The 19,924-nt window shown below is 46.5% G+C and overlaps 1 protein-coding gene across 1 annotated transcript in view; it reads left to right on the forward strand.

Moving 5' to 3' along the window:
* Window positions 1-3,085: 3,085 nt before the first annotated feature.
* Window positions 3,086-19,924, forward strand: part of GRIN2B (glutamate ionotropic receptor NMDA type subunit 2B) — a 169,583-nt gene continuing 152,744 nt past the window's right edge. Inside the window, exon 1 of the mRNA XM_050900803.1 lies at window positions 3,086-3,496. Within this exon, the coding sequence (XP_050756760.1) occupies window positions 3,086-3,496 (411 nt within the window). The remainder of the gene's footprint in view (window positions 3,497-19,924) is intronic.

Consider the following 19,924-nt stretch of genomic DNA (forward strand, 5'->3'; position numbering starts at 1 on the left):
CTCCTCTACCAGTACACATTCAAAAGGGGCTTGTAGTGAGCCAGACCAGAGGAGGAAAGAGAGATGGGGTTGGTGTTGGGACGTTTGTCCCTTTCTCTAACAGCCAGCACTTGCATGTGAGCAGAAGTGTGGATAGTGGCTACTGCTTGTGAGAAGTCAGCCCCAAGGAGGGTAGGGAAGGGATTGTAACACCGTGAGCACCCCTGTTGCAGTCTTTGAGCAGCTCAACTCTGCACTGTGAACCTGCTGCTGCCTTGTGGGAGCTGAATGGTGGAGACCACCACTCAGCCCTGGGCTGGGTGTGATTTATTGGCGTTCCCCTGCCTTATCACATCCTTGGGTCCCATCCTACGAGGGAGTCCAGCCTGCACCTGGTACCTCCTATTCCGTCAGAAAGACACTGGTCTCTGGCATGCAGACTGCCCATGGAGCACCTGAAACACATTGTGAGCATGACAGAAGTGTTATGTGTGAGCGAGAAATGGAGGGAAAGCTGTCTGGGGTGGTACAGCACAGGCTACCTAAGCATTGCTCTGCCTGATTCAGAGGGGGCTTATGGCTGAGGATCCAAATTGGAGATGCCAGGTTGGCTGTGGAGGCACTGACAACCTCCTCTTCGCCTTAGCCTCTTCCTAGCCCTGGCTGCTACCTGCATATCTGGCCAAAGGCTGAGGATCTGGCACTGTACTGGGAACTCCATCATCTTGTGTTGAATGGAAAAATCTGTCTGGGGGGCACATCCTATGAGCTAGACACCCAACAGATTGACACCTATGTGTTCTTCAGGATCTGGGCTCTTTGCTGCTGCTTGGAGGTAGATGCTAGGGATTTATTGGCTTTGATGCAGGTGAAGAGAAGGGAATGGGTTTCTTGGCCAGCATTTTTCCCAGTGGGAGAAGTCTGTCTTTGCATGTGAAGGCAGACAGCTGCCATGATCGCCTGCATAGCTCCTGCATCACTGCTATCTGAGCCCTGGGTTGGAAGGCCCTGAAAAGTGGGAGAGGGGCTGGGAAAAACCTACACTCTGCTCCCTGGGCATCACAGCTAGCCATTGCCTAACCAAGTGTAATATACTATGTGAGTCTATGCAGAGGGATCGCAGGAGACATATTTTAAAGAGAACAAATATAGCATTAAAGTGAGTGAGCAAGAGAGTGAGAGACAGAGAGCATATAGAGTGCATTAAAGTTAATAAAGCATTGCAGGAGTGGGGACTGCATTTCACTGTGAAGGAATCTAATTTAGTGACTCGTAATTGGAGGATAACAGTCCTGCTGGAATGAAGTTAGCTGTTCATTTTGCCAAACTCTCAAAGTCTCTTGGTTCTCCTTGTGAGCATCTCTCAGAAAGTGGATCCGTCAGAGAGTTTAGAATCGATTGGCACTTCATGCCTGTGGTCCCTTTCAGCCTCCTAAGTGGATTTGGTTCCTCCAGTGCATATTTATTATCTATTTTATTATCTGCTTATTTATCTGGTAATATCAAGGCAGGATACATTCTCTCTGCTTAGCATGACAATGAGGGAACAGGTGCTGAGCCTATGTGTTCTCCTGGGCAGGGCAAGATGGGGCCCCTTGCACCCTTTCCCTATGGGTGGCTGGTGCCAGGTAGGGCTGTTTCGTGGACTTCCAGCTTCCCCAAAGTCTTGCTAGCCTTGTCCCTGCTGCCGTGGCTTTCTGATCATTTGATAGAGGCATGTGTAGCCGCGAACAATATGGGAGGTCCCATTCCTGGACCCCCAAGACCAGAGGTGTAGTGCAAAGAAGTGCAGAGCTGGTGTATTTATTCCAAGCGTGCCTGGCTGCTGAAGAACAGAGTTATGGGCATGAATAGTTGAGCAGGACCTTTTCCGCTGAGGGAAAGTCATCTTTAGTCTGAAATGCCTGAAATCTCCTTGGGACAGCAGCATGGCCCTGGGTGGGCACACCGAGCAGTGCTGCGGGCACCCTAGGGCACAAGGGTGGTGGGCGGATGGGGGGACGCTGCTCTGTTTTTGTCCCCAGGCTGGGGGGGTCTGATATTTACACTGCATAGGTGCTGCAAGGATTAATTTGTCAGTGTTTATAAAGTGCCTTGAGGATGAAAAGTGCTGTGGAAATGCGAACTATTATTAAAATGAGACTGAATAAAGAAAGAGCTAGGAACAATCCTGCAGGGAACAGTCCCACTCAGGCAGGGGCTGGAGAGATGACCTCATTGTTTTTTTCCATTTCTACTGTTATGATTACAAAATAAAGTGGACATGTTCAGGGAAAAGATCAGCGTAACATCCCTGACTGTAGTAGCTGAGGGTGAACCTTTGTAAGCTCTGTGGGTCTTTCTGCTTCTGGGCAAAAATAGCTGTCATAGGGGTTTGGAGGGAATGTCTTCCCCACACTGCACTGTTCCTGGCTTTTTAAAAAGAAATGAACCTTGTATGGGTGAAAGGCATATGGCTGACTGTACTACAGGCTGGAGCTATGTGTGTCCTGGTGGTAGGAAGGTTGTGTGCAATGCACACACACATACATATACATCCAACGGCCTTGCCCATTTGTCCTCACTTTATTCTGGAGGGGCTGTGCTGAGAAAGTAAAAGGGAATCCTTATCTGCCTGGTCCCTTCAGCCTCCCTGCCTATACCTCCAGCAGAAGGCCAAACTGATCACAAGCACCAGCAATTTCTTTGTGTTGAGAGTAAGCACTTAGACATGGGCTTGACATAAGCAATTAGTTTCACAAAGACAGCCGATCAGCCGTCAAAGGACAATTCTCTATCACTTTTGACTTGGGTCTTAGAGTGACATGGGACCTGAGTGATGACATGATCCCATCTTCTGCTGACAGCTGTTCTCTGAAGTGACTCCAAACTCTGAAGTAGAGGCTGGACTGGTCTGAACCCCCCAGCTTTAACAGAGTCCTGAGTGTAGCCAAAGGGCTGGGCATCAGGCAAGAAGGACTGGTGGGAAGAGGGCTAGTGGCTGAGGAAGATCAATGGATCTGCCTTGAAGGCTGAGTGCATGATTGACTTGTCAATTAATCACTTTCCCTTTCTCTTACTTTCCCCCTTTTTTTCCTTCCTCGCTCAGGGAGTGTAAGAGCCGAAGATGAGGCCCAGGGTGGAGTGCTACTCTCCAAGGTTTTGGCTGATGTTGGCAGTCCTCGCGACAACAGGGAGCGGGGCCCATGCCCAGAAAAGCCACCCGAGCATTGGCATTGCAGTCATCCTGGTGGGAACTTCAGACGAAGTGGCCATCAAAGATGCCCACGAGAAAGATGACTTCCACCACCTCTCAGTGGTGCCTCGGGTGGAGCTGGTGGCCATGAATGAGACAGACCCCAAGAGTATCATCACCCGCATCTGTGACCTCATGTCAGACCGGAAGATTCAAGGGGTGGTATTCGCTGATGACACAGACCAGGAAGCCATTGCCCAGATCCTGGACTTCATCTCTGCCCAGACCCTCACTCCCATCCTGGGCATCCATGGAGGTTCCTCTATGATCATGGCAGATAAGGTAAATTTGAGCTTCCTTCTATCACAGACCTGCACATCGAAACTTAAAACAGAAAGATATATCTTATTCTGTGATCCTCAGGTGTAGTCTCATGGGGCCGAAGGGTTGGTGGATTAGAGAGTCTCAGATTCAAAGAGAGATTAAAAGAGCTAACTGTGTGTAGCACTGCTGAGAAAAGGCTATTAATCATGTGGAATTATCTGCAACAGAGAAAAACCAAGGAGGGAAAGGAGCAGGTAGAAGAAAGCTGCAAAAGAATCAGCCCTTTTCTTCTTCCTTATGAAGAGTAAAGAGCCCCTGACAATTGTGATTTTTTGTTTTTTAAAAGTTCTATTTTTGCCTATGTTTTACCTTAGAAGAGCCAAGGATGCTAGCTTGGGTCTTCCCTGCATGCAGCTGGAGGACATTGTGGTATTTTCAGGGACGTTTAATACAGCTCTTACATCTTAATTGGAAAATAATTGAATCTTTAATAAAGCCATCCTCTCTCAGAAGTGTTCATTAGCTCCTGAAGTTAAATAGGTGTTAGCTAAAGCAACTAACTAGTCTAAGCCAGTCCACCTAAGTCTTTCTTTTTTCCACTGCACTACTTTATTCCTTCATATCACTGACATTTCACTGTTTTCCCAGGCCCTAGCCAGTCTTCTGGGGAATTACTACACAAACAAGCCTTCTTGCTACTGGTTTTGAACAGGGCAAGATGCAGAGGGAGCAGCATCTTTGGCCAGCTGATAACTCTCAGCTTAGGGGAGTCTCCATGGGGTGCAGCTGGACCTGATACAAGTCTTCCCCCTGGGAGGAACATGGGACCCAGCAATTCACACCTGAGTGTGCATTTGGCCAGATGGTGTGGCTAACAGTGGCCTCTGGGCTGCTGTGGGCCCATGGGAATACTCAAGAGAAGTGGGCTCTCCTTTTCCCTGCAGGCTCGGTGCCAGAGTCGGGGCCAAGCCCTTTATTGAGAAGACCCTCTTGACCACACTTTGTGCATCGCAAAGAAGTAAACAGGGACACAAGCTGACAGCCTTTTTCTTTTACAGATCACTCTTAAGTGAATCTGAGACATTTAACGAGGCAGAATTGGGTCTAATTGAATTAAGGGGGAGAATTAAGCTGGCCACTGTGGCAGCTTTTCCTCAGAAAGAGATCTAGTGGGCTGAGAAATCCAGGCACTTTCTGTTTTATCTACCTTGTAAATAAATAATCCAGTGCAGCTCATTGTAGATGAGTAGATGGGAATAAATTAATCACAAATTATTTTCTCACTCTTTGACCAACTGTTTAGTTGCCATATAACATACAGTTAATATGCGGTGTAATTTTCTCGTATCAGCCTTTGAACTAAAGTAGTCACTGTATAAAATAATCATAGGCCTTTTTTTCTCTCTCTCCTTGAATAGTTGCACATGTGCTAAAGTCATTCTGCCCCATTCCACCCACAATAAAGCTTTTCTGTCTTGGAGGACAGTCAGGCAACAATGCTGCACCTCGATGCTCTCCTGCCTGCTGCGTTGCATGGTTATCGATGTCTGTGCAAAAGAGGTCTGAAGCATTACTTGAGTGCTGCATTTCACACTTATGGTGGCATTTTACATCCTCTTTGAAGAAGCGTGTTACTGATGCCAGACCTCCTAAGCACTGGGAAAAGGTCCTTGTGACTTTGAACGTGGCAGGCCAAATTCTGATTTCAGATTCCCGCAGTGTAAATCCAGCATAGCCCCATTGCCTTTGGCAGGATTAGATCAGATTTACGCTGCTGTAATTCAAAGAGAAATTTGGCCTATTGAACTTTGCAAAGATTTTTCTTTCTATCTATCTCTAGTCTCTCCTTGGGAAGGCAGCATCTCCCGCGACTGCCCTGTGTACCCCACTGGCTCGCTTCTAAAGAGTGTTCTGGCAGCCAGGCAGCCCATGGGGAGCTCAAAGGTGGAAGCCTTATGAATGGAGACCTCTGTTTTATCAAACTCCCTTTTTGTGTAGTTTTGCAGACAGGAGAAGCAGGTTACGTACAAAGATCTGCAGTTTTAGGAAAGGCCAAGATTTCTTTTAAACATACATTGAAAAGGCTGACCTTTACATCTTCTGAGTCACAGGTGCGTAATCCTTAATGGATAATATTTATTTGATGAATTGAATTAAAATATGGTAGAGAGTAAATACATTGATATTCTACTAAAAATACTGAAGTCAGCCTGGTAAGTCCTTAAACAATCTATTTTCCACAGAGGGCCTTGACAGAGAATTTGTTTTTAGTGACTCTTAGTCATGTTCTTTGCAGATGAGTTGTGTGGCTGGGGTTTGATCCTGCAAGCATGGATTGCTTCTTTCAGCATCCCCTCAACGCCCACAGCATTGAACTTGCTCAGCATTTCACAGGTTCAGACCTGCACTTATAGCTTCGTTATGCTCCCTGTGCATTTGTGATCAGTAGCGCCAATGCACACCTAAAGAATGCCACAAACCACTAACGCCTTGGTGTGAGAGATAAGCCCCTCTTCTCTGGAGGTTAATGCAAAAAAACCTCCTCAGTCAAACCGCCTTCCCTGGAGCAGCATGTGAAATTCTGTTTCACCTTCAATGAGGGTTTAATAAGTGTGTCTGGGAGGAAATTTGGGTCCATGTGTAAAAATGGCTTTGTAATATACTGTGAAGCTGGTAAATTGAGACATGAAAGGGCAGGCGAAAAAAAAAGAGGATTTCAAGCCTGAATTTTCTTTTCTCCTGTATATATAGACAGAAATATTGAATAATGTGCACCATAGGCTGGCTTCATCTCAGTTAACATGCATCTGGAAGTTTGCTACCTGCCAGCTGGAGGTGTAGGCATTGTTAACAATCAATGGGGAAGGAGGCACCACCTGAGGACAATTCACCCCACCTACCTCAGGGTGCAGTGAAATGCTCGCAGGATAGTCCTGGGTCTCCCTGCTGATCACTGCCTTGCTTGTGATCACTACCTCGACTTGCTTGTGATGCCTCAAGTTAAATGCCATGAATTCTGCCCTAGGTGTAACACAGCAGGTGGAGGTATGTTGCTGAAAGTGTAACATCTGGATTTCCTGATTGTTTTGTTCAAACTCATGCTCTTTAATATTGCATTTGATTAGGTTTTGTAGATAATGTTTATATCTTCTTGTTTTCCCTGTGTTTTGCCTTTTTCCTCTGAAAAATAAGTATATAGGAATTTGCGTATGTTTTTTCTGTTTCTCTCCGTGGTGCTCATGTCTCTAATCCCACCTGTTTAGCTGTTACAAAGTGTTACATTTAATCTCTGCCTAATTTGGCATCAGAAGAAAATGACCAGATGACCTATGTGCACCCTGTGATCTGGGTTTAGTTCCAGGAAAATGGTGAAGCATAGACACATGATGTGCCTTACTCGAGCTCTGGAGAGACCGCTTTGCCGAGGGAGAGTCTTGTCATAGCCAGTTCAGTCCCTTTAGTCTCTGATGAACGTGCCAGCAGTGACGCCAAACAGCATGAACTGCAGCAGTCATTTTGTCGGGGCTGGGTGGCCTGGGAGTGCAGCTATGAGGCAGGGTAGAAAAGTGATGGCACTGTTTCAGCTCTACAAGGAAGCACCTGGTCCTTCTTTTGATGCTGACACCTTGAAAAGGGACTAGGATGATGGCATCATCTCACCTGGACCTCTGATGAGAAAGGGAATAGCATGGGTCACTGATGATCTGTGTTTAATCTGGAATAGATGAGATGGAGAGGAGAGAAATGTGCACCACCACCAATGCTAGGTTCTTGTGATCAAAGAACTTTGCTTGTGGAAGCTCTCTGGTCTCTTCAGTTTGCCTGAAGTTGCTGTAATGACCTTTCTTTTTATAGCTTTGTGTTGCCTGATCTTAAGCATTAGTTTGCATTGTCCAGAGGACTGCAATGCACTTGTGACCGGTGAGCATATCTGTTCCCATTCTAGTATTTAAAATAATTTCTCCTTTCTCCCCAGTTGTTTTGAAAGCAGAAATTCAATCCTATCACAGTGTGGAAATAGCTGACAGATGAGGATGCTCTGTGTTAGGAGACTGATGGTGGAGGGAAACCTTCAAGGCTGCAAACCAAGCTTCAGTTCAGATAAGCACACAAACCAAAATCTTGTGTTTGCAGACCTGAGACTGGAAATCTGGGCTGGGCTTTTCTTCATTATATTTTCAATATTACCTAAAATCACTTCTGCCCAGAACTAGGAGGTAAAGGAGCTGTCACAGAAAAGGAAATAACAATAACAATGTACATTTATAGGTACCTTAACAGAAGAACAAATTGTTGTTCAGATTTAGGACACTTATTGTGTTGGAAAAGATTTAGCTTCTTGCCTAAAAAATGACCACACCATTTGGCTGACTGGTCTGTTTTGTAATGATAGACTATTTATTTTTTTAAAATAACAGAAAAAGTCAACTTGGTGATAATGAAAGCAGAACAGGTAAGAGCAGAAAATGCCTGGGGTTCTCTTATAGCACAGCTGGTGACCATCATTTTTGGTGGAACTGTCCCTTGCTATTTCTCCACAGTCACATTATTTTGCCAAAGCTTCTTGTCCTGTGCAGCTTTATAGTAACACAATGGTGCACAGGCAGCACCCAGGAAAAATATTGGAAGAAGAGGATGATTATGTTTTCCCATCTGAAAATCATTCTCCTCTATTTCTGCAGCTCTTGCTGTTTTCTCCAGGGCTTGCCCATGCAGGGTAGCCATACTGATGGAAATAAAATGGTGGGAGAGAATGATCTATTAAATTGGGCTGTGCCTGTAATAAAATCTGTATAAATGCTGCATGAAACTAACCTGAAATCTAAAATCCGTGATCTGTTCTAGGCCAGATTCTCCTTCCTTTTCTCACACAGCATAGAGCTGACTTTTCTGCTACTCCCTCCACTACCTTGCTCTTTTTTCCCCGTTCACACCAAAGCTGCAATTTCTCCTCCACCTTTCCATCCCCACATCATAAATCCATGTCCCCTTTCTTTTTGTTTTCTGTCAAGGTTTCCAAGACATGTTGTCTCTCTCTCTTTCAATGCTGAAGGTTGCTGTGATCACTCCATGCCCGGGCCATGCTGCTGCAGCAATGGTATTCTTTGGTATTTTGGTGGAGAGCAAGTCCAAACTCGCACAATAGGTGTAAAGCACTGCGGAAGAAAACTAGCTGCCGGTCAAGAGTGCAGCAAAGTGATGCTGCAGGTACAGGGAAGCCAAAACTAGTTGGATAAGCTGAGCACCTAGATACACACTGAAACCAGGACAAAGTCAAAGACACTGGGACAGCGCTGCTAAAAGCGGAACATCTGTAATTAAAAGGAAAGCACTTTCACTCTCAGGTTTCCAAAGGTTAAATAATAGAGATGCATGAGGACTGCAAACCTCATTTTTTGGATGTAAATTTGTTTCATTTCCATTAGGGATGACATCTGAAGTTTTTAGAGCCCTTGTGTGAAGGAAATTCAGTAAAAAAAACAAAAGAAGTAGTTCCCTTTGAATGGATTATATGAACTGAAGTGAAATAAATTCCAAACAAAATGCTGCTTAGAAGGGGGGAAAAAAAAGACACATGTTGATCTGCAAACATTGAAAGAGTATGGTTCAATGTTGTTAGAACATTTCTATCCCTTTTTTCCCTCCGAAGCAAAATTATATGCAGTTCATGTAATTTCACAAAGCATTTTCATTTCTCTGAAACTGCATTTGATGATAGTAATAGTTTAAACGTTTCTTAGACTAATCTAGTGATTAGCAAAGATGAGTTGGATTTTAAAAAATAAAATAAAAAAAATCAGCAGTTTCCCTTCAAGCTTTTAATAATTTTATTGAGGACGTGATCAATATACTTCTTGTGCTTTTGGTGCTCAGTTTCCTTTCGCTGCCAAAGGAAAGCTCTGTGTAACTCACAAATAATGAACTAAATATCGTGTGTCCTCAAACAACGAGTCTGCTGCAAAAGCTGGGGAGGGAAAAGAAAGCTAGGTCACAGAGATATAGAGAATAAAAGCCAGTATTGTATGCCAATGTTGTTTTTCCCTTGAGTATACACATGTAATAACAGGCCAGGTGGATCTGTAATTTATGTTTACATCTGTGTCTAATCCATCTATACAAAATTACATTTTTTCCTATAAAGAAAGGGAATATAGGTAGTGTATTTCTGTGGAGTTTAATTAACATCTGAGAATTTCCCTAGAACAATTTTTATTACTTTACAAATAAATTACAGCACTTAAAATCCCTCAGATATTAGGAAACCTGGAAATGAACTTTTAAGAGCTTTAACCTCTCCCCAGAGCCATTAAATCCTTCAATGTTAACTCTCATTTTCTAGAGAGCACGAGTACTCTCATCAATATTATTTCAATGAAAAAAAGGTTTTTCAAAGAAATGTATTGTTTCTTTCATTAAATATCCTATTAAAATAGTCTGCTCTTTTAATTTTTGAAGTTTCCCTCTACTTTATCTCCCATTTGCTTGGGAGGAACTCCATTTCAAGGCCTTCGCTTTTTTGGGGGTATTGTTTTCAAGAGTCACAAGAAAAAAATACTGAGGTTTTGGGTTTTTTTTTGGCCACTTTTAAACCCAAGACATCCCCTGTTTTTTTTTTTTTAAAAACCCCCATCTTACAGAAACATAACTTTCCCTGAAATATCCCCACCACTTTTTTGCTCCCTAATAATTTCTACTGGATGCACTTCATATCTGCCTTGAGCCTTGGAAATGCAGAGCCTTGGACACCTGAAGCCTGAAGGCACCATCTGAGGTTGAGTGTCACAGGGTTGGGGAGGAGAAAACCTGGAGGGACCCTGGTGAGGCTCACACCCTGCCAAGGCGCGCTGGGGTGCTTTTGGGCAGTGGCGGTGCTGGGGCAGGGGTAGAATGCTGAAGGAGAAGATGACTACACGAAGGCGCAGATGCCTTCCCTCGGCAGAAGTTGTCCCAGACAGCAAACACCAAGCAAAACTGAAGTCTGATTCCTTTACATCAGCCTTTTGTAGCTATTTATAAGCTGCTTTATTTTGGGTCATAGAATTCTTTTTCCAGGAGTACTGAGTATTAGTTTTCTTCTGTTGTTATAGTGATGTTTTCTTTCGAGTGACAGAAGACCTTTCCTTGCCTAGCTCTGAACGCAACCGCTGCAACCTACCTGAGGGAAAGAGAAGCAGAATTAGTCTCTTTCCTACTACTGTTTAAATGTGGCGTTGCCATTGTCTACCTGGAAATAGAAGTATTGAAATATCTGTGGGGAAAATGTTGATTTCCACCCAGCTTGGACCTGGCAAGTAATGGGGCTTTTGTGAAAAAGTTCTTTCTTGCTAGATTTCTAACCTTGATTTTGACACTGATGATGTTAGGTAGATCCCCAAATCTGTGAGCACTTATCTAAAGCAAATCTGGGAGCTTGATGAGATCTGACCTATAGTTATTTATAATCATTATTACAACCCCTTTCTTCAAAACAAAAAAACCCAACACAAAAGTATTAAATCAATTTGTGCCATCCCCAGCCGGACAAGGAGATTAGTTTCTTCATTCTGGAGCAGGCAGTCCTTTATTACAACCCCAAGCGGTTACTTGTCTCACAAAATCTAAATTAATTACACTCAAATTTGTCCCTACCCTAAACTGGCCTCAAAATGAAATTGAAAACACGGAGTGTGAAATTGCCCGATGCTGCTGCTTTAGATCTGCGTGTCATTCCCCAGTAACCGCGGGACAGAGAGAAACAGTTCTTTCCAGGGAATCTCTTATTCTCTTTGCCTTTTATTTGCCTCATTAACCAAGTTTGGAGATGGATTATGAAGGAAGTTAAGGGAATTACATATACACAGGCTGGAAAAAAACAGGGTACAGAAAAAGATATAATTGTAGTCTGTGACTCTGCTAAGGGTCTGGAGGAACTGATATATGAAGAAAGACTGAAACAGCTATATGTGCGTATTGTAGATTGGCTGAACAATGAGTCAGGGTATGATTTATATATGCAGTGAATAGAGGTAGACTAAGATTAGAGAAAATAATGCTTGGTGTAGCTGTCAGAAGTAGAAGTAAGAGCGACAGGATAAAGTTGAGAAAAGATATTAAATGATATATTATGATATGTTAAATGATAATATTAAATGATATATATGTGTATCACGAAAAAAGTTCAGACATTGAGTTTTATTAGGATGTGCTCTAATCTCTTTAGGGAAGAGTGTGGAAACCATGTTGCTTCAGCTGTTTTCAAGCAGGACTGAACCAAGAGCTGGAGAATGTGTTATATAGCTAGAGCGGAGGAGAAAGAGGATGAACAAGATGAGAGATAGGAAACCTTCTTGTGAATCTAGGATCATGGAGAGGAAAAAAAAAAGGAAAAAAAAAAGGAGAGTAAGTTCTGAGAGTGACTGAAAAAAAAACCCCTAAAGGCTCCGTCGAGGCAATTTTTCTCTGTGCTTTGGCAATAGCTTCTAGCTGTGTATCTATGAGGTTCCTGATAATAACAATAAATGTGTGTTTCAGAGGAAGGGGGGAAGAAGGAATGAAGGGCATGGAGAGTCTAAAGGCAGGCAGTAAAAAAGCAAAAAAGGCAGGCACACACAGTGAGGAGGACTGATCTAGAGGGTGCCAGCAGAATCAAGCATGTCTATTAGACCCAAGTCGTCACTGCGGCTCTGCTATAAAACATGACTTTAAGACAGTTGCTCAACTTTGGTCTACAGCAATTTGCCCTTTGCAAGAAGACCGTAACAATGTTTTTGTAAAGTACTTTGAGCTCTACAAAAGGCAAAGGCTACCTAATTGCCAGGGAGCAATTAATGGATTTTTCTAGCTGAAGTAAATACAATGCTTGATATGAAAATCTGGACTCCAGGAGGAGAAGCTGTAACCCCCATTAGAGGTGGCTGAATAGCTGCGGCATGCAGGAGAACTTATTGTATGCAGGGCTGGTAGTACCGTCTATTGTAAGCTTGCCCAGCATTCCCCATTATAAGATCCTCCTGGGGGTTTCCTGTAACTTTGCCAGACTATGACTGTTTGAGCAAAGTTTCCTATGCTAGGTGTATGCCTCAAGCTGATTGATTTATTTCGCTATTTATTTGGAAAATAAAAAAGCCCTCTCTGAAAATGTGGCACAGGAAGATACGTGATTTACCCGTGTTGCAAGTGCTGGCACATTTTCCTCCAAAGGTTCTGCCTGACCACCACAGGTCCTCAGAGCAAAGGCACAGGTCTCGAAGGGGTGTCTTGCAGGGGAGGACTTTTAACCAGAAATGTGCTTTTGCTACCACTGCATAGGTTGCCTCAAGTTTGGCCTTGTTGTAAGCATGAGAAACTGCGTATGTGCAGCAGAGTCTTTTTAGATGTTTGCCATGTATCTTGAAAAGATCTTGTCCTTGCAAACTGTGTTTCAAAACTGCACCTTGACCTGGGGGCTGCACAGGCCATGCTGGGGCTGGAGCTCTCCTGTGGGGTCCTGGTGGGATCCAGCCAGGAGAAATGCACTGTGCAGCAGGGGATCTGGGCTGGAACATGGGTGAGGTAGCGGGGGGCATGCAGGGTGTGACAAGGAGCCGGTGCAGAGGGGGAGCATCTGGAAGAGATCCTGAAACAAGGAGATGGGCAGGGGGGCTGGAAAAAGGTGGGAAGCAGGAGATGGGGAATAGGAAAAGGCAGAGAGGGAGAGGAAAGAGGAGGAGACATGCCTGCCCAGGTGATGCTGCCTGCACAGGTGACGCTGCCTGGCTCGCAACGGGAGCAAGAGCTGGGGAGCCGGGGGTGGCAGAACTGCTGAGCAAACAGGATGTGGGATGTGAAATGGGAGTGAGAAGCCTGTCGGGTGGAAACTGGGTGAGGAGGGCAGGCCTGGGCCGAGGCAGGGCACAGGGCAGTGGGATCTGGCAGCGATGCTTTCCCTGCGAGCGCTACCTCCCCCTCCGGTCAGACAGAAATACTCCCTCCGTGCTCTGCACTAAGCCACAAAGGGAGTCAGAAATGGCTCCCTGGGGGAGGATGGGGACGCTGGCATCTGTGCTCCCCCCCAGGGGGACGGCCAGCGGGTCTCCCAAATCGTGCCTGGGGCTGGCTCGGCTGTGCCCCCCCTTAGCCATCACACCCTGTGCCGGGGCCCCAGGTCTGGTGGGGAGAGGGAAAAGCTCGTGGGAGGAGGGGCCCAACCCTCCCGCAGCCTCCACCAGCTGCCTGGCTCGGGGCCAGCATGGTCATTGCCAAGCCTCTGCGCTGGAGGGGACAGACAGAAGGCGTTAGGAGGATGCTGTGTGATGGAGCTGCCGGCTCCTCCAGGTGTGTGCTTGTGCAGCGCAGTGCTTTGTCCTGGCTGCCGCTCTGGTGCTCGCTTTGCTGCTCACTTTCTGCGGAGGCAGAGCTGTGTCCTTACCCCCCCACAGCTTGCTGCAGCAGTACGGAGGTGCAGGATGAAGAGCCACACGGCATGGCCCTGCCGCGGGGCTGGGCAGCGTGTCCACCGGGCTGCCAGCCTTGCTGGGTCGCAAATCCTGCTCCACGCCTGCCAACCTTTCCCTCCTCTCCCTTCTCCTGCTTCCCTTCTTCTCACCCTCTCCTGTCTGTCACTCTACCCATTTCTTAATTATTGTTTGCACTGTGCTTTGAAAATGCAGTGTACTGTATAAATGTTAAGTGTTTTTATTATTATTATTATTATTTCTCCTTTTTCATTGGCATCCCTCACCCTCTCTTCTCTTGCTATTGTGGCTTCCAGAGAGAACGTGTGGGCTTACATTATTTATAGCTGTGTGAGAGTAATTACAGAAATGATTTAATTACTCAGTTAATACCGTTCTCCACATCACCAGCTTGACAAGCTGGTTATCCTCTCACCACAGCTGAACATGCAGTCTAGCGTTGTCTATACCATGTCACGGACAAGCGGGTAAGGGGAGGCGAAGCTTGGGGAAAGGTTTGTGACAGCCTTGCACATCGCTGGTTACTGCCCCTGGGCTAAGGGACAAAGCTGCTGAGCCCACGAGGACCTGGCCAGGGGCAACGCGTGGTGTCACCTCAGCTGGGGCAGAGCTGTCCGTGAGGATGTGGTGTGTGGTGAGGGTTCGTGGCTCCGGCGGGTGGGGGCTGCCTACAAAACAAACCTACTTGAGCTGAAGTTTCAATGTTTGGTGTGCTGTATTAGCCAGCTCTTCACATTTATCAAAGGTCAGAGATCTGGGAGGATTTTATTGCCTCAACTTCTATTTAAGCCTACCAAATCATAGGGTTCACACACCCTATGAGTGCGAGGTAAAATTGCTATCGCCAGAAATGTTCTTCCTTCCACATGTAGCTCTGACCCTCTTGAAATAAATGAGTTTTCCCTCTGAAGCGGATGGCCTCCTCTTGCTGAGACTCCCCCCGTTGGAAATACAGTGTTTCCATCACTTTCAGTTCATGAAGGCTTGTGGGGAGCAGGGAATGTCCCGTTGCTGGTGCAGTATGGAAGGAGGTTGAGAGAGGAGAGTACACGCTTTCCTTCAGGGGACACGCTGAGCCAATGGTTACCAATACCTTTTAGTTATCTACTAGAGACAGTTAACCCCCCCCCCACAAACCACCTAGTGAGCTCAGGAGAAACGTACGGAAGACGATCCTCTTCTGAAGGTACTGTAGGTAAAAAGGAGGGGTCAATGGATTCTTAACAAAGGAGACAGTCGCTCGGGAAGTGGAGAGAGAGGCTCTTGTTGGATAATGGCGCATTTGTCAGATAACGGTGTATGGAGAGGGCATCTCTCAGAAGTGCCTGCCTTCCGTGTCTCCAAGTTGCCTGGCTCCATTTGGGCTCCTTCACAGCCCGGGCTGTGGGCCAGGCTCAGCCTGTTCCTCGGCGCGGTGGGGCTGGGTGGGCGTCGGGAGGGCTGGGAACAGGTGGCATCGGGGCTGGTGGAGTGGAGCGCCTTTTCCATGCGGCACTGCCTGCCAAGCTGCCAGGCGCAGGACACCTGGTATCTGAATGGGCTCTGCCCACCTCCCAGGAAGCGATGGCAATCGAAGAAGTAGGCTAAAGTGTTTTGAGTGTGAACAGTGATTACAGGTGCCTTCCCCCCCGCCCTCCCCGACATCCAACAGGAGACAAGGTTAAGGCAGCCCAAATTTGAAAAAATGCTGGGCATCTCCACCTTCTGAAAGTTGGGCCTTTCATGTTGTATCTCTGAATGGGCACCCAGAGTCCCTCATCGCTTTTGTAAATCCATGCTAGAGGCTTCCCCCCCGCCCATCTGGTACACTTGAAAGTGAATTTTATGACCTGACATTGGAACAGCTTGTTGAGAAGACAGAGTGAGTGGAAGGGCGATGGAACAAGTAATTTTGTCAGCTCCCAAATGAATGAATCCTGTTTTCAGTGGATTCACATCTCATGGTTAATTGACTCTTTAACTGAATTATATACTAAGACTGTAATATGAGCTCAGCCCTTAGTGGACACCAGAGAGTCCACAGAGGAGAGAACTTGAGCTGGGTGAAGAGATTTCAGAAGAGCTGAACTCATCCTTCCCCCAATGGTGAGGACTGGGGGCATTAAAAGGATCTCATTTCTCCACCCACTGCCCTGTTTCAACTAGAGGATGTCCAGTCCAAATAAGTGGGTGTGCCCATAGCAGCTTCAGTTTTTCAGGAGCTGGCTACACCTCCTCTCTACAATAATCCCATTCCCCCCAGGTCTCCTATTGCTTTTCTCCCAGTTTCCACTGTGTCTTTTATACCTGTTGGCTGGGCAAAAGAGACATGTATTGTGGTGCCCCAGGGGTTCTGTGTATAGGGGCTGCCCACTACAGGCATGCTGCCAGGTCAGAATGAAGTTTATTTGATTGCCTAATGAGCCTTTGACTGTGAGTGGGTGAATCATACACACTGCTGTGGGGCCAGACAAAGGCTTTGGGACTGCATGCAGTTGCGGGCTGTATTTTGTACAGCACTGTAAGAATTTAATTATCCTTGAGTCCTCTGCCCCTTTGTCAAATCAGGTGGAAATTGGCTAGCAGGTTCAAGAGTTACTGGGAAGCCTGACTCACGTACGCACAAACACACACACACACACACACACACCTGGTTTGCAAGAGCCTCGTTTCCCAAAGAAAACAAGATAAAAATGCACACAGAAGGTGGGCAAAGCCCTGCGTTGGAATGTCTCAGGAGCTGTGATTTCTGCACAAGTGACCCATGCACAGTGTGTCCCAAACACGCTTGCAGCATGCTCGCCCTCCCTGCCACGCGCTCCCGTGGTGACTCACTCTGATTCACCCCAGCGAGGTCCTGCTCTGTGATTCGCATAGACAAGCATGTAATGCGAGTGGTGCTGTCTCTCAGGGTTGGACGTTCGGTTCACACTTATGCTCGGCGCACATGTGTGCGCTCTGTGACTCACGCTACGGCACCGCGGTGGCTTGGATCGCAGCAGCAAATGAGACATAGTCATGAACAGGCACTTGCTCAGTGTTGCGTGCTCCTATCGGTTAGCTTTTGAAGGAGAACATGGCGCAAGACTTGGAGATTTTAATATTTCTATCCGAAAACAGACCTCTTGAGAAAAGAAATTAGCCTGATGACAGCAGCAGTAATTGGATTATTCTGTTAGTATCCTCTGTGGAAGAGGAGGGCACATGCCTTTAACTATATTTTCAATGCAGAGACTTAAAAATTGCACTTAAAAAGTGAATTGCACCTTGGTTTTCTTCATAACTGACAAGCAGACATCTGTTTTCTGCCCCACTTTTTTCTGCCTTTGGGCTGGCTGAGCTTTCTGTCTAGCCTTATTCTTAGCCTTATGGCAAGGCTACAGCAAACTGTGGTGGTTTGGGTTCCTCAAGTGGCACTGAAGGAGATCAGAGCATGCTCTAACCAGGGGGTGCCTTGGCTGGGCTGAGGAGGAGCCAGCCTGAAGGTGAAAATAAGGAAGTATGTATCCCTTGATCTAGAGGAGGGGGTGTGCTGAAAGGGCTGAACCCCTGGGAAGGGGAGAGACGGGAAGGTCTGAAAGGCGTAATGAGATGAAATGCAGGGCAGGGAAGTGCACAGCAAACTTTGGACATGTCTCTGAGCAGCGAGTCCTCCTTGGCTCTATGGGCTAATCTCCTGCAGTTGCAGTCTGAGCACCGAAATCATTTATAATGGGACTGACAAAGTTTTGGAGTATGTGCATGCCTGTAGGAGACAGCACTGCTGAGGTGGAAGGAGATAGGGAGGAACTGGACAGAGGATGAACCAGCCAGCCTTCTCTTTCTGCTAGTTTTGGTCATCTGACAGACTCCCCAAACTCATGTGGCCTCCCTCTCTTTTGTTTTAAAAGTCTCTGATTATCTTTTGGTAAACTTTTGCTTATTTGGAATCTGCCAGGTGAGTTTTGCTGGGCTTTGGGCACATCCAAATGTTTGACAGCCATTACCTGGCCAGAGATGTAATTTTTTTTGCTAGTCAGTTGGTTCCTTAATTTAGATTTAATAAGTCACTTTGTGCTCCATTAATTAGGCCTTCATGCAAAATGTTTAATGCCAAAGTGTGCTCGCCTGCAGATGGTGGAACAGTTTCATTTAAGGAATGGCTGGAGACCACACCGGGCTGCGCTGTTCCTCATGCCCATGGTCCATTCTTCCCCAATGAGCCATGCTGCCATTAACCTTCGCTGTCTCCATGTCCTGGCGTGAGGCCACAGGGCACATCTTCACCAGGGCTTGTCCCAGCCGTTCTCTCTGTCTGATCCCTCTGCCCTTGCCTGAGCTCCCTTGGAAGATTTTATGATTGCATGTGGATTTTAAGTTTCATCTGCTTAATTATTATAAACTGAAGCTGTGGCTGGCAGCTTTCTTGCCACAGGCAAAACAGGCTGGCAAAAACATACTGTGATACTGGCCACCAGGAGGAGAAACAGAGGTTGTGATTGGTATTTTTCTCCTGCTGTGCTTAGGGCCACATTTCTGTCCAACAGTGTCGCTCACTGGTCACTGTGCTGGTCCAGCAGTGTGTTGCTCTATGTCTTGAGACGTGCCTGTAATAATACTCAGTAGTATACACTACAAGCTGTTGGGAAGCATTCTGTGCTTCCAGAGTGCCAGTAGCCAGCCAGCAGCTCCTGCCGTGCCGCTGCTATAAAATACACAAATCTCTCAAATCATACATTGATGGCTTTTTTGTTTGGTAGCAGAGGAGTGAGTTTAATTTTTCCATTTCCCCCTCTCCTGGTCTAGCCTAGACTGCAATACCAGGAAAAGGATTTTCTTGCTTGGCATGTTTGGGTTTCTGTGGCCAGGGAGAAGTGGTTTTGTATGGGAACGGGTAACAGCATGTGGAAGACGTGTGGCTGTGTCTCTGTGTAACCATGCCCGTGCACAAGCATGTCCTGTCCTCCTCCACACTGCATGCATCCCTGCTATCAAGGAATCCTTTTGGCCAAATGTTTTGCTGACATTTGGTGAATAAATTGGATAGGGAAATGAGCTCACACGAGTAGGTTAGACACGAGGTGACAAGGATCTTGTTGTGGCAATCAATTTACCTCTTTGCACTTAGGAATCCATAGGGGATAGTCCTCTGGGAACTCATCCCCTGGGATTTGTTCCTTCAGTTACAAGGAGGGAACCTCCAGAGGATAAAGTCATATTCTGATATTCCTTCCTTGCCGCTCACCTGGCCTTATTATTCTTCGTACTGGTCCACCTCCATGTGCTAGCACCCTTTGAGGGGTAGCCCCTGCAGAATGGGTGGGACTTCTCGTGGGGGCTGAGAAAAGGTAGCAGAACTGTGCCAGGGCTAAGAAAAGGATGAGGAGACCTGCTGAACGGGGGTGTTCGACAAGAGGCAGCAGTGCGGAGGAAGGGCTTAGGGTACCCCAAGAGTGAGGGTGGAAGGAGGCGAGAGTGTGGGAAGAGGAGGTTTGACATGATATTCTGAGTAATTCATAGACTAAAGCAGGCAGAAAGGTCTCAGGGTGAGATCAGATAATTAATTAATGACTGCAGGGATGCATCTTCCCCTCTCAGCCAACAATATGTGCATTGTGTGACTTCTAGTGAGCATATCTCTCCCACCACTTCTCTCGCTTACCCCATGGCCAGATGTGCTCAGCAGCCCTCAGCTCTCTTGGAGACATCCTGTATGTGCCTTCTCAAGGCCACGGACCAGAGGCTGGAGCTCCTGGTGGCTACTGTCACCCTGTATCATGTTGCCACTTCCTTGGTGACATGTGCTGCCACCCTGCACTGTCCCCATGTGGTTTGCCATGCGTTCCCAGTTTCTGCCTTGTCTGGGGAGTTCTTTGTAGGCGGCTTTAAAGAAAGGAACGGCGGCTCCAGTTGGCTTTTCTCCCCCTGTTGCACAGGAGGCAGGAGCCTGGTGAGCACCAGGCTGGGGAGGGAAGGCAGTGCAGCGAGGAAGGAGTGACTCATTCTCCAGAAACGAAGCAAATGCACAAAAATGTGTCTGCACCTAAAGATGGGG

Source organism: Gymnogyps californianus, chromosome 1, assembly GCF_018139145.2.
Source record: "Gymnogyps californianus isolate 813 chromosome 1, ASM1813914v2, whole genome shotgun sequence".
Taxonomy (NCBI): Eukaryota; Metazoa; Chordata; class Aves; order Accipitriformes; family Cathartidae; genus Gymnogyps; species Gymnogyps californianus.